Source organism: Natator depressus, chromosome 27 (genome assembly GCF_965152275.1).
Source record: "Natator depressus isolate rNatDep1 chromosome 27, rNatDep2.hap1, whole genome shotgun sequence".
NCBI classification, from domain to species: domain Eukaryota; kingdom Metazoa; phylum Chordata; order Testudines; family Cheloniidae; genus Natator; species Natator depressus.
Genome location: NC_134260.1, coordinates 9181023 through 9194935, shown reverse-complemented (window position 1 = coordinate 9194935; position 13913 = coordinate 9181023). Strand labels below are relative to the sequence as shown.

Genomic DNA, 13913 nt, shown 5'->3' with positions numbered 1-13913 from the left:
AGACGGATCTGAGCCATGAGAGGGCCGGGTGGGTTTTTTTTAAGAAGCAGAGACGATGGCAGTGTTTGCGTGTCCCGTGCCATTCTGATTTTCCTACTCCTCCAGCCGGCTTCTTCTCGAGGCCAGACTGGCCTCCGGCCTGGGAAATAGACACGAGGCAGAAACGACCTCTTAATGCCCCATCAGATCGGCGATCAGCCACCAGCGGGGGCGGTTTTGAAGGGGGGGGGGTGGCCCCTTTATAAGGAAGTGGTGAGGCTTAGCCCAAATGCTGGGGGAATCCCCTTCTTTATAATTCCAGCACACACCAGGTTACTCAACATAGTCTTTGCCATCATTTTAGCTGGGGAAGCTAGGTAAGGCAGCTGATGGTTCTCATGCGCGCAGATAATACGAGCATAAGGGAGCCCTGAAATCCAGTGGAGGGAATAACGCGAGGGGATGCAGGCCACTGATTTGGGCAGACAAGTGCGTGTCAAAGCCCTGCGACTGCGTGCTTCGGCAGATGGAGCCTCACCTAGAAAGCCTGCGGCACTGCAGGGGTGCTTGTCCGCTCTGCAGGGGTTCCCTTCTGGTTGTGTTTCCAGCTACGTGCAAGCCAGGGTCAGCAACGCGGCGGGAGGAACAGCAATTGTCTCTGGAAGAGACACCCAGCTTGCTGGGGAGAGAAGAAGCAGTCCTGGACGGTGCTCTGACTCAGACAGGAGCCCGGCAGATGCAGGTGGCGAGGGGGATGCACCAGGATTTTCAAAAGCACTGAGGATTTTCAGAAATGCCAGCTCCCCATTCCCTTGGCCTAGAAACTAATTAGCCAGGGAGCAGTAATGCAGCTGGTGGGCCAGCAACGCAAACTGTGCAGTTATTCAAGCAAGGCCACACGTCGGTCAGGAGGGGGCAAAAGCAGAGGGGTCGGCTCTGTCAGGGCTGGAAGGACGGGCCAAGCGAGCAGGGAAGCGCAAAGGCTGCGAGGCAGTGCAGCCTAGTGGGTCGGGAGGTGGACTGTGAGTCAGGAGTCCTATTTACAGGAGGCGCTTGAGCAAGTCACTCCCCATCTCTGTCCCCCTGCTTCCCTTCCCGCCCAACCCTAGCGAGCTAGCAAGCTCGCTGCTTCCCAGTACAGCGTCCTGCACGAAGGGGCCCCGATCTCCGTTCGGCTGCTGAAGGATGAATGGGCCAAAGGGAGGAGGTGACTGACTCCCTAAGCACCACGGTCGCCTGGCTCTCTTTGTGTGTCTCTCGTTCTGTGGGACGTCTCTCCCCTGCTGTTTCAGAGTAGCAGCCGTGTTAGTCTGTATCCGCAAAAAGAAAAGGAGAACTTGTGGCACCTTAGAGACTAACCAATTTATTTGAGCATAAGCTTATGCTCAAATAAATTGGTTAGTCTCTAAGGTGCCACAAGTTCTCCTTTTCTCCCCTGCTGTGCCTCTCTCGTTGGTCTTCCCCTTCCTGAGCTGCCCCAGGGCCTGACTCTCTGCCGGGAGCAGCGGCAGGCTGGGGTGAGTGGCACTCAGTCCCATGGGGCAGGGTGCTTGCCCCAGCCATGAGTCATGGCCCCAGCCCTCCTCCGGCTTGGAGGACAAACACGAGGCCAGGTCCACCTCTAGATGTTATGTAGCTTGTTTGTGTCACGTCCGTCATACTGACGTCAAGCTGCTTTGGCCTGGCGTGGCCTCAAAGGCAGAGGGGCCCGATTCTGCTCACAGGTGCTGGGAAAGCTCCCGCGAGCTTCAGCCGGAGCTGGACGGGGCCTGAAATGGGCCCATAACTCAGCATTGCCACTAAAGCAACATGTATGGAAATCTGGGGGCAAGGGAGAAATTGACCGGCGAAAGGAGGAGGGTTCGATCTTCAATGCAATTTAAAAAAAAACCAAAAGAAAAGCTTTTCATAAACCACGTATGGATGGCTCCCAGTGCGTGAACTGCGTGACAACCCGGCCGCCAGGCACGTTCAGCAGCTTGTCATGGGGATTTCGGAGCTCCCTGGCCTACTGGCTCATAGCTGCACCCCTGACAAGTTCATGTAATGTATGCAGTGCACGAGTTCTGATTCTTGCTTGAGATCTGCTGCTTTAAGAGGGAGTCAGAGTACGCCGGGAAACCAGCGGGAGTGAGGTTAGAGGGAGCCAGCATCAAGGATGCCTGCACCATCTGGGCGGATGAGGGGGTTAGAGCAGCACCGAGTGAAAAATCAAGCCCCGCGGCAGGAGGCGCTGTACAAACATGCAACAAAACCTCCAGGTGTTCTTCAGAGAAGTGGGGCCTATTGGTTCAAGGGCTGGACTGGGACTCTGGGGACCTGCGTTCTGTTCCTGGCCGGCTGGGTGGTGTTGCACAAGTGACTTTCCTGCTCTGTGCCTTAGTTTCCCCATCTGCAAAAGGCCTTTGGAAAGTGCTTTGCGAGCCACTGATGAAAAGTACTAGATTATAATGCTAATTATAAAGAGTTTAGTTGTTACAAACACCTTAGAGGGGCAGGGCGACGCATCACTGCTTTCCACTCTGGAAATGGCTCTGGCCACCTCTCGGTGGGCTCAGCTCTGTGTGGGACTTGTAGCATCTAATTTCAGGCACACCCACCTTGGGAGATGAAACCCTCTTTGATCAGCAGAGCTCCAGCTTCCTGCCCTGCCTGCCAGCAACTCATGCACCAGGCTAACATCCAGAGCTGCTGGAGGTTTTGCCAGCACACCAGCGTGGCCCTAAAGGGACACATCACGACAGGACTCCAAGCCACAAAGTATGGCCAGTATGTGACACATGGGTTTGGGGGAAGAGAGGCAAGCAAAACAGAATCTCTGCATTGTGGCTGATTTCCCGTCCCTAAGGGAAGCTGGAGCATTAGTCAAACTCAGACGTAACATTTTAAACAAGGAATATAACTTTTAAAATGTCTTTCTCTAGTTAAAAGATGGCAGTGGAGGGAATAAAAACCCTTCTGATTGGCCAAAATGCCTATGCATGTCCTCAAGGCCTCAGGCAAACTCAAGATGTCCAGATCCCACTAACCCCGCTAGTGTCCCGTATGGATCAGCACTAGCTTTAATTCCCCGACACAATTACTCGTATCAGTGCTGCCGATTGGGAAAGAGAATAAAATAATGAAGCAGTACTGCCAGCCCCAAACATTCAGAAATCATGAGTTAGCCCCCCCAAATATCATGAGATTTTAAAATGAATGCATGTGGGGGGGAGGTTCTTTTATTTGCCATCTGCTGTGGGAGTCTTCAGGGATCAGGGTTCCCAGTTTTTCTCTGCTGCCATCAGGGCTAGAAACTGTCATTGTTATTTCATGAAAGTCGAGATTGTCCCATCATCACATGAATCCGGCAGCTGGGGCTTTAAGACAAACACTGAACAGCATGCTAAAAATCACACGCTTTGGTAACACACTGCGGAAGGCTCTGGCCTTTCCAAATAGGCTGAGCAAAGCAGCCAGAGCTCCCATTGGCTATCACTGGTGTAAAGGGTGTTCAGTACCTCTGACAATCAGGCCGTAGGTGGCTTGGGGTGGGGACGTGAAAAATGGAGTGCTTCCAAAACCGGAAACTGCTTTGGAATATTTGGGCCTCCACCTCTGCAAATCAGAGATCATCTCTTGCAAAGTGCTTCAGTGTCTTTGGAAGCAAGGTGCAATAGGTACAGTGGCGTAATAGGTAAAGCAACAATAAGGACGTGTTATTTACTCCTTCTCATAACACAAGAACTAGGGGCCACCAAATTAAATGAATAGGCAGCAGGTTTAAAACAAACAAAAGGAAGTATTTCCTCACACAACACACAGTCAACCTGTGGAACTCATTGCCAGAGGATGTTGTGAAGTCCAAGACTATAACAGGGTTCAAAAAAGAACGAGATAAGTTCATGGAGGATAGGTCCCTCAATGGCTATTCGCCAGGATGGTGTCCCTAACCCCTGTGTGCCGGAAGCTGGGAATGGGTGACAGGGGATGGACCACTTGATGATGACCTGTTCTGTTCATTCCCTCTGGGACACCTGGCATTGGCCACTGTTGGAAGACAGGACACTGGGCTAAGTGGACCTTTGATCTCACTCAGTATGGCCGTCCTTATGTTCTTATGAAGCCTTTTTGTTTGCCTTTTGCTGGGGATCTGTAGCTCAGTGCCGCTGACGGCATTATTAAATTGTTGGGTGCCTTTTTGAAATGCAGCTCTCCCCGCACGATCCCGTCCCAGGCCCGTTACCAACGCTCAGTGGGCTTTACAACCTAAAGCCCTGATTCTGCAAACACTTGCGTGCCTTTAAATCCATGCCAGTTCCCGCGGAGCTCAGTGGGACTTTTGACACATATGGCGTTATGCACACATGCAGAGTCCCAGTCGACTGTCCCCCTGCCCCCATTTTACAGATGTGAGGACTGACGCACAGAGAGGTGAAACGCCTTACCCAAGGTCACAGCGAGTCGATGTCAGAGCTGTGATTCCCAGCCTCCTCCTCTCATCACTAGAGACACAGCTCCCTCCAAAGTTGTTGCTTACCAGCCATAGATATTATCTACAGCTTCCTTCAGTGTGGCAGGATTCCAGCCGGAGGCATGGCTGTTGTTGAGGCTTCTACTGTCTCTCCTGGCTGGAATTCGCTGAGACAGAAAATACAGGGAGAACCAAGCAATTCCGAGCACACGAGAACGTAGCTGCCTTTTGCAGATTTGTTGTTTAATGCAATCTGCTTTGATTACTTTACACGCACTCCCACACCCCCCAAAAATGGGTTGAGAGAAACTTACCGTCTCCAAAGAGTTTCTGCCAGGACACAAAAAGAAAAGGAGGACTTGTGGCACCTTAGAGACTAACCAATTTATTTGAGCATAAGCTTTCGTGAGTGACAGCTCACTTCATCGGATGCTGTAGCTCACGAAAGCTTATGCTCAAATAAATTGGTTAGTCTCTACGGTGCCACAAGTCCTCCTTTTCTTTTTGCGAATACAGACTAACACGGCTGCTACTCTGAAACCTGCCAGGACACAATAGGTCAAACTTTCAAAAGAGCTCAGGGCCACATTTTCAAGGGCTCCTCACCCACCGCTGGAGCCAGACCTTTAGAAGGGCTCAGCTCCCCCTGGGGCTCTTATATGTCAGTTTGCCAAAGAGTCCCGGCACGTTGGGGTACCAAGGGCATGGGAAATCCACAGGTGCTGGAATCGTTTGAAACTCCTGGCCAGCATGATCACAAGTTACCAAATCACTCTGAGTTTATTTAACAACCAATCGACCCTTCCCTTGGCCAAAGGAGGCCGTGAGCTCCTAAGGGAAGAAGGAACTGAATTCAGGTTGGCTTGGAACAATGTGTGCAAGTCGTTCACCAAGGAAACACCCATCTCTGGATTGGGGAGAGTGGGTTCTGGGACTGATCCTTCACTGGTTTGTATCTGGTGCAGTCATATACACCTGTGCGAAGTGGGAGCTTGGATAACACAAGTTGCAAGGCCAGGGAGTAGCAGGTTCTTGGTCTCCAGGCCAAATGGTGCAGGTCCATCAGCCTGCTCTCAGTTTGTCTACATATGATTATTCAATCCTGGCTTTCACCCACTATTACCAATGAGTGCTCAGATCTGCCTGCAGGGAGGTCCCATGAGGATAGAGGGAGGGAGGGAGAGAGAGAGAGAGAGTGCGTGTGTGTGGTGGGGGGGCATGTTTTCAACGACCATTCACTCCTGAACACTTCCCCGCTCTTGCTGACTTTGACTGACTGCATCTGTGCCCTGAAGAGGTCACCTTCTCCAGGAGAGGGGCAGAGGGGGGAAATCAGCTTTTGTTCATTTAGGACTTGCTCCAACTTTGTTAAAGGCCCCGATCCGGCACACATGTTTCACTTTAAACACAGGAGAAGCTCATTAAAGTCAATGGGGGACCAGGCACATGCGTAAAGTTAAGCACTTACTTATGTGTTTGCAGGATCAGGGCCAAATTCAATAGATTTACAGAGTTTTAAAAGCCAGAAGGGGACCATTAAATCGTCTGGTCTGATCTCCTGTGTAACATGGGCCGAAGATGTTTACTCAGTTGCTCCTGTATTGAGCTTAATAACTGGTGATAGACTTTCAGCAGCACATGGATTGGACTCCCGACCTCATCCTCTTCCAAACCAAATTATATTACGGGTCCCCTAAGGAGGGTATTATCCAAATCTACACTTCACAGCTCTGAGATATAGTTCTGAGGCCAGAACTTTATTTTTTTCAATCTCCTTTTCACAGAGATTAAAAAACCAAATTGGACCATCTTAAATTCAAAGTATTTTTATTAACACGATATATACAGTTTTGTCCACTAACAAAGCAGAAAGGACGTTGGAACAAAGCCCTGACTTTAGAGGGAGCTCTCTTCTCCCTCCCCCCCCAAGCCAGGTTAACGAAAACTCTTGTTTTGGTCAACTTTATACAAATGAACCTTCTGTACATGATTTTTTCCCCTCATCTGCCCTTATTTCTACAAGGCAACATAAATAGGAAGACACGAGAACGCTTCTTAAAACGGCAGCTTTTAAAAAAAAATACAATTATTTTTTTAAAAAATATCCGAGATTTTTTTTTTCCCCTTTTTGGTTGTTGTTTTGTCAAAAAAATAGACATTCTACTTTGACAGGAGCTTAACTGATGTGCGGAGAAAACTTAAACCATTAACAGGCTCATTTCCCTGTTCAAAATAACTTAAATCGTTCCTGAAACACTTTAAATAATTTTTTGCATTTTTTTAAAACAACCCCTCTATGTATTTTCTCAGACTCCTAACAGAAGGTCAGATTCTCAACTGGCGTAAATCAGTGTGACTTTCATTGAGATCAATGCAGATTTACGCCAGTAGGGAATCTGGCCCGGAAGGGCAAACTTCTCCTCTAATCTTGCAGTAACTCTGGATTTACACTGGTGTTACTGAGATCAGAATCTGGCCCTCATCCAGTACGGAGATTTTGGCACTCCAGTTTGCACCAGCCAAAATTCTTCTCTGTAAATCTGGAGTAACACTGGTGTAGAGCAAGATTTACACTGGTGTAAATGAGATCAGAATTTAGCCCTTCCCCACGGCTGGGCTTTTGGTCCTCTCTAACAATGGTCCCTTCAATAATGTTATTAAATGTTTCTATAGTGTCCAGTTCTGTACAATAGACATATCTAAAAATTGACTTTATTTATTTAGAATATATGGAATTTTTTTTAAAAGACTACAAAGTATGGTACCTCTTATTGCATTTTTCTTTTTAGCTTAAATGGTGCTTTCATCTCCAGTCTGACCCTTGCAAGGGTGGATGAGAGGGAAGACGCAGAGACAATTACTTTCCCTTCTCTATCATCTGGGCGTGATGAAAAATCCTACCCTGATGTGGATGAAGCCAAGTGGTTTTTTGAAGTCCTGCCAGCTGAGATGTTCTTCCAGAGTCCTCAAGGAGACACCCCACAAACAGCTCACCCGGGAAGGTAAAAAAACCAGTCGTGCTGTTTTCGAACGCTTGGAGACGTGCGGTGTCTCTTGGCCTCTGTCCAGATGAGAGGTGAGTCTCTGGCACAGAGCTCCAGGTGGAAGAATCTTCCCATTCACTGTGCCTGGTGGTGGTGGGTGGGATGGTGGTGCAGGGGGGCCGGGGACCCCGTAGAAAGTAGGGGTGGGGTGAAAAGGAATTGGCAATTCTGAATCTTTACCAAAAAATAAAAATCCAAAACCTCTTCCCCAACCCTGCCCCACCCCTGCCTGCCCGCCACCACTCCTGCCTCGCTTGTGGATCGTCCTCTGATCGTTTTAACCCTTTGCAGCTCTGCGGGTCCTGAGACGGGCTGGGATGTTTGCGTGTGTCTGCCTTTGTCCTGGAAACAAACCCACGTTTTAAGAAGGGTCTGGCCGCGACGGTGACAATTTCCTCTCTTGCTCCCCTGGTCCAAGGAGGCTGGAGGTTAGTACACGGCCCCCGGATTGGGAGGCGGCCCGGGGGGTGTATGATGCATGGTGTTAGTGGGCAAAGCTTGATGCGGTAAGTGAGGTCCACTGAGGTTCTGGTGGTGGTACCAGGGGTTGTGCTGCTCCTCCATGTAGCTTGGGGAAGAGCTGTAGGGGAGCTGCTGGGGGAGCTGGTTCCTGCTGGAAGGGTTGCTGTGAGAGTTACTGTCCCAGAGGGCTGGAGAAGGCGGAGAATTGCAGGCCATGGAGTCGCTGTTATTGGGGCTGTGTTCCAAGGGTACTTCCCCGTTTTTGTAGAGCTTCTTGAACTTGGATCTCCGGTTCTGGAACCAGATTTTCACCTAGAGAAGGAAGGAAGGGAGGGAAGTGTGACTTTCTGGGTCCCTTTTACGTACATGGTCAATACACCACCGAAGGGAGGCAGAGGGGACGGGGGACAAATGGAGTGGCGCGTGAACAGAAATGTCACAGCGTGGGCAGATTTGCTTCTCTGTTTAGCCTAAGGTGCAGGGAGGGGTTTGTCCCCAAAAGAGGTTGTTGCTTTGACAGCTAATGACGAGTTCCTTTGGACATTTATAAGTGGCCCTGTTGCTACAAAAGTCACCAGGCCGGGCAGGACAGTGATGAAACCGGGACTGGGGCAAACCTGATGGGGTTCATTTCAAATACTTGAGCGGGTTCCTGTTCCACTTAAAGAGCCGCCGGGGAGAGGAGGAGACAAAGAGAGAAATTGAAGGGTGGTGAGGAAGAAGGCGGGTGAGACGGGAAAGGCAGATGTATCCAATGTGACAGGGAGAACCAGGAAGGAGAAGATAGAACAGCCAACAAAGAGCCAAAGGAGCGTAGTGTCAGTGTTGCCAAATTTCACAATATCTGGTGTTTCCGTAAAGCCCCAGCTCCTCGCATCCTGTGATTAGGTGAGCACCTCCGCTCTCATTTAAAAATAAAGTTTCTATCCCTCAAGATGGCAGAGAAAAGCCTGACAACATGACCTGACTGTTCACGACAGGCTCAAAACACCCCAAAATAATGCTTATGAGAAATCTCATGAGTTTTAAGAGGATCTTGTGATTTTGAGGGGGAGGCCTGGCTCGTGGTTTCTGAACACTTGGGGTTAGCACTACTGTAGCATTTATGCTGTAAAGGGAGTATCCACGCCTTATGCCATACATGGGGCACTCAGCTTCAATTTAAGGGGATCTTTCATGCATGATAAACACCCCTTAGAAAAGCACAGAAATCATAAATCCCCCCTGCTAACCCAAGGGAATAAACTAGAGTGCAAACACAAGCTAGTATTTTAGCACCCCTGAAAAGCACCGCTTTCCAAGTCCAGCTCCCGTCAGGGGCTCGTGTGTGCCTCGTTAAAGCTTTTCCGGAGTTTCCTTTGTTTCCAGAGACAAAAAGCAGCTTGCAGTGCAGAATCCCCAACCACATTAAAATAAACAAGCCAACAACAACAAATCAAACCCCTTTTAAAGAAGGGAATCAAAAAGAAACAGCTCCCTATCATGTCGCAATCACTCAGAGGGTGTAAGGCCCTCCCTTATGGCACAGAACATCTGCTCTTGGGCTAACAGCCCACGCAAACACGCTGACCTGGAACTTTATTTAGATCTGGGCAATTAAAAGTGAGCCTGTTGTCACCATCTATGACCAGCCCTGCATTCCTAACTCCAGCGATGCTCCTGTTGACATCCGCAGAAGCCCGACCTGTAAGGGACAGCAGAAGCAGATCGCCCCTTGTTATGGGTGGGGTTGGATGTGACCCTCCTCAGAGTTTGGAGATGTTCCAATTTTCGGGTGAGGGATGAGGGGGATTCACTCATCTCCGATCTGGAGGTGGGGGGAAGCTGTTCAGACTCCTTTCTATTAATCTTTCCCTTTACAAAGAGCAGCCACTCGTGGTCACAACGCCCCCCCGCCCACAGATACTGTAGCAGTCTAATGTGACGGTGAAGTAAGGATAGAGGGGTTGGGTATAATCTCTTTTGGATTCCACTATTTCAGGCTTAAACGTTCTATCAATGGAACTGAGGACCCTAAATACCTTTGAGGTTCTGGGCCTAATGTATTAAAAGACTCCTTTAAAAAAAAAAAACAACCCCTCACCTGCAAGAGCTTGAGCATATTCACAAGTGCAAGACGCACACAAAGAAATGAGTTCTGGAACCCCTGACTCTGGGGTCTACACTAGATTACCCCTAACTAAAACCCCACTGACCCAAGTGGTGTTAGCATCCACAGATATGGTCCTACCCATTCCAGCCCAAGGGCTGCTCTGGTATAAATTAGTGGTTGAATTCTGAAGAGACATAAAAAAAAAAGAAAAAAAAAATCCAGACAGGACCCAAAGATCCGTCACTGCCCAAAGAGAGGAAGGGATACTTCTTCCTGGTTTTCTAGACCAGTGGTTCTCAACCTGTCGTCCGCAGATGTCTAAGGGATCCACGAAAGGTTGTCGCTATGAGCCCTGGGGGGTCCTCCGACTACGTCTAAGATTTCCAAAGTGGGGCCGCACCTCCACTTGAAATTTTGTAGGGGTCCGCAAACGAAAGAAGGTTGAGAACCACTGAGCTAGACTCTTCGGCCCACTTCACCAAACTGTGCCGGGAATCCAGTGAGTCGACACGAAGGGGAAGGAACGCCGAATTGAAGTTGGCTCTCTGCACTTGATCCGAATCAGTGAGCTATAGATTGGGCCCTGAACCTTTAAGCACTGATCATCTTTGGGGAGGGGGAAAAATCTCCCCCATCGGGGGGGAAAACAATGCCAATCCATTTTCATTTATCTGGGCCCGACTGGGATGGCTGGGGTAAGTCAGGAATAACCCTAAAGTCAATGCATTGACACTGGTGAGCGCAAAGAGGATTGGGCTTCTCTTCGCCCACATGGTTGAGCACAGCGGTAGGAAATGTATCCAAATACCTAGAGAAAACCCACCTTTTTGTTCCCACTGTCTCAGACAGCCGGCTCCTCCGCAATGGGTCCCTGTCTGATTGCGTAAGTGCTTTAATCTAAGCCCACTAAACCCAGGGGCTGTACAGAGTTGGCAACAAGTGCACTCTCTCTTGCTCCCCCCCACGCAGAGGGGAAAGGTTTTTTTTAATTCTTTTTGAAGTTACCTGTGTCTGAGTCAGCCCCAACTGAGCAGCCAGCTCGGCTCTCTCGGGCAGAGCCAGGTACTGAGCCTTTTGGAACCTCCTCTGCAGAGCCGCCAGCTGGTAGCTGGAGTAAATGGTTCTGGGCTTTCGGATCTTTTTGGGTTTCCCGTTGACCATCCTCACCTCCGGTTCTGGTTCTTCCTTCACCGAGACTGGAAGTGAAAAGGGAACATGTCGGAATCTCAGCAGCTGACTTGCCCCCACCCAGAATGTTGTAAAAAACAACCCCAGTCTTTGGAGGTGGTTTCTGACCCTTATCCCTGCTGGGGAGAGACGAGGAAGGTGGGGTGTGATTTAAGGGTGACCAGATGTCCCAATTTTATAAGGACAGTTCCGATTTGGGGGATTTTTTTTCTTATATAGGCTCCTATTACCCCCTATCCCCTGTCCCGATTTTTCACCTTTGCTGTTTGGTCACCCTAGATTTAAGCCTCCGTCTAGAAAACCTCACCTCCCAGATGCAGAACCCCAAGGCTGTGGCGTGAGAAGTGACCCAGGAACCTGAACTGTACGTATGGCAAGTGAGAACAATTGTAGAGGAGTTAAGGGCTGATTACTTGGAGAAGTCGCTGTACAGACTCCAGGTAAAAGCTTTCAGAAGCACAGCAAGAAAGGAGTATTTGGGGGGTTGTTCTTTAGCACGCAAGGTCTTTCATTTCTCGCCCTCCCCTTTTGTGGTTTTTTCTCTCTCTCTCTTTGGTGGGTTTTTCTCTTCCTTTCTCTCTCCCTCTCTCTTCTTTTGGTACATTCTGTCTTGCCTTTTCCCTTTCCTGTCCCTGGCCACCTCTTCCTTTGGCTCCATTTCACTAGCTCCCCAAACTCCCAGCTCACCCCAGCCTGCCTGTTTCTCTGCCCAGGAGCTCCCCACCTGGTTCTGATCTTCTGGAAACCAACTGGTTCTCAGAATTGGCCCCTCTCTTCCTCTCCCAGCCCATAGGGTGGGTTGTGACAAGCCTGTCTCTAAAGCAGCCTCAGGTCCCAGCTGCTTGGATGTTTCCCAAGCGTTATTTTTGGGGGAGTGGGGGTAGAATTGTTCAGTAAGTGGAAATTAGGGCAGGATCGATTTCTCCCTTTCCCCGCGTCCCTTTCTTTTAGGGCAGCAGATTCTAGGCTTCTCTGATCTTCCTACTTTCCTATAATCCCCCAGCACCTCCGACTCGCTTTAAAAAACCACAAGATTATTCACAAATAAAACACTTTCCCACCCATATTCCCCTCCCCCAGATCTGCTACCTAACCATCATCTTCCTGTCCAGTCTTGGCATGGGTCATTCTCTCTACCCCAGCAGCCTGGGCTGGAAAGAGAGACAACCTATCCCCCCCTGCCCCCAAAATGGTTTTCCTTTTCCATCAACTAACCTGAGTTGTCCTGAAGTTTCTTAAGATTGCAGGGGCAAAGGTGAGGGGAGAGAGCTGTGGGGGGTGGAGATTGGGAAGGGTAAATAGCCACCCTGACTGGTGGCACAGAAAATAAAGGTCAGGAATTTGCCAGAGACAAAAGGAGGGAGAGTGTGTGGGTGGCTGGGAAAAGTAATCTTTTAAATCGGAGCTGGAGTTCAGAAAGTTGTGCGTCCGAACCTGGATCTAGCAAACAAGCCCCCCACCTTCAGCAACTCCCTCCCTCTCACCACCCCACTTGTGTGTGATTCAAGAGGCAGTCTCGTGTGTGTGTGTGTGTGTGTGTGTGTGTGTGTGGGATATTGACAAGAACTCTCCTCTCATTCGAATACACAGGCAGTGGGGCGGAGGGGGGGGGGGGAAGGAAGAGCTGTTGCTGACTCCAAGAAGTGACTCCTTTCCATACCACCCCCCCATCTCCAGACATCCACCCCCCCGCACCCCCATGCCCCTGGACCACTAGGGTCGGGGGGCTCCTTACCTGCTTCCTGGGCCGGCAGCTGCTGCTCCCTGAAATGCCCATACTGCCTGTAGGAGGGGCTATAGGGGTACTCGGCCTTGGTGGGGTAAGTCCCAGCCCCCGCCAGCCCGTTGAGGCCGAACTGGTGGTGGTAGGAGTAGTGGTTGACGGGCTGGCTGTAGGGCTGGCTGGGGTAGTAGTCGTGCTGGCTGTGGGGGGCGCTGTAGTAGCCCAGGTCGGTGACCGAGGACTCGGGCAAGGTGGGGGAATCCTTGGAGCAGCTCAGGGAGCTGGAGAGGTCGGTCAGGATGCTGGTGATCTTCTTATCAAAGGAGCCACTCATGGTGCGGCAGGGGGCAGGCGGGATCCGCTCCCTTCCCCGGGCCAGAGCCGCTGGACAAGCACCAGATCCGCTGGGGCGCGCGCGCGGGGGTCTCTGTCGCTCCCCAAAGGGGTCAGGCGAGCATTCCTCCCGCAGGCCAGCCGCTGAGAGCTCCACAGGCGGCGGCTGCTGCGAGGCGATGAAGCAAAACTCCCCAGCCCAGCCAGCCTGCTTCAAGCCTTTAATTATGGTGCAGGGCAGGGTGGATGCTGCGCGCCGATTGGCTCCAGACATATTGCCTGGGAGGCAAAACTGACTCTTTTTTTTTTTTTTTCTTTTCTTTTTGCAACAACAAAGAGTGGGTGAAAAAAAAAAAATCCAAGCTCCCAGCCGCCCTGTCGGCCGAACCCCTGCAGGGAGGCAGGGGGCAGCTGCTGGGCCACAGCTCCAGATCTGGGGCTAGAGGGGGAGAGTGTCTATAGGGGTATAAGTGCCTGGGGGTCCAGAGGGATATATGGAGATGGGTGTGTGTGTGTGTGTGTGTGGCGGGGGGGGGGTTGTCCTTTGGGTGTCCCTAAGAGCATGTGTGTGCGGATCTGGGGGGTGTTTTTCGGGGTGAGGTTTTCGTGGCTAGGGTTCCGGGTAGGTCTGTGGGGGGC

The 13913-nt window shown here is 50.5% G+C and overlaps 1 protein-coding gene across 1 annotated transcript; it reads right to left on the bottom strand.

Moving 5' to 3' along the window:
* Positions 1–7729: 7729 nt before the first annotated feature.
* DLX3 (distal-less homeobox 3) lies at positions 7730–13609 on the bottom strand. The gene is made up of 3 exons (XM_074940718.1): positions 12954–13609; positions 11036–11226; positions 7730–8250 (listed from the first exon to the last, which is right to left on the bottom strand). Exons 1-3 carry the CDS (start codon positions 13546–13548, stop codon positions 7906–7908), a joined length of 1131 nt encoding a protein of 376 aa, XP_074796819.1. The 5' UTR covers positions 13549–13609; the 3' UTR covers positions 7730–7905.
* Positions 13610–13913: the final 304 nt, after the last annotated feature.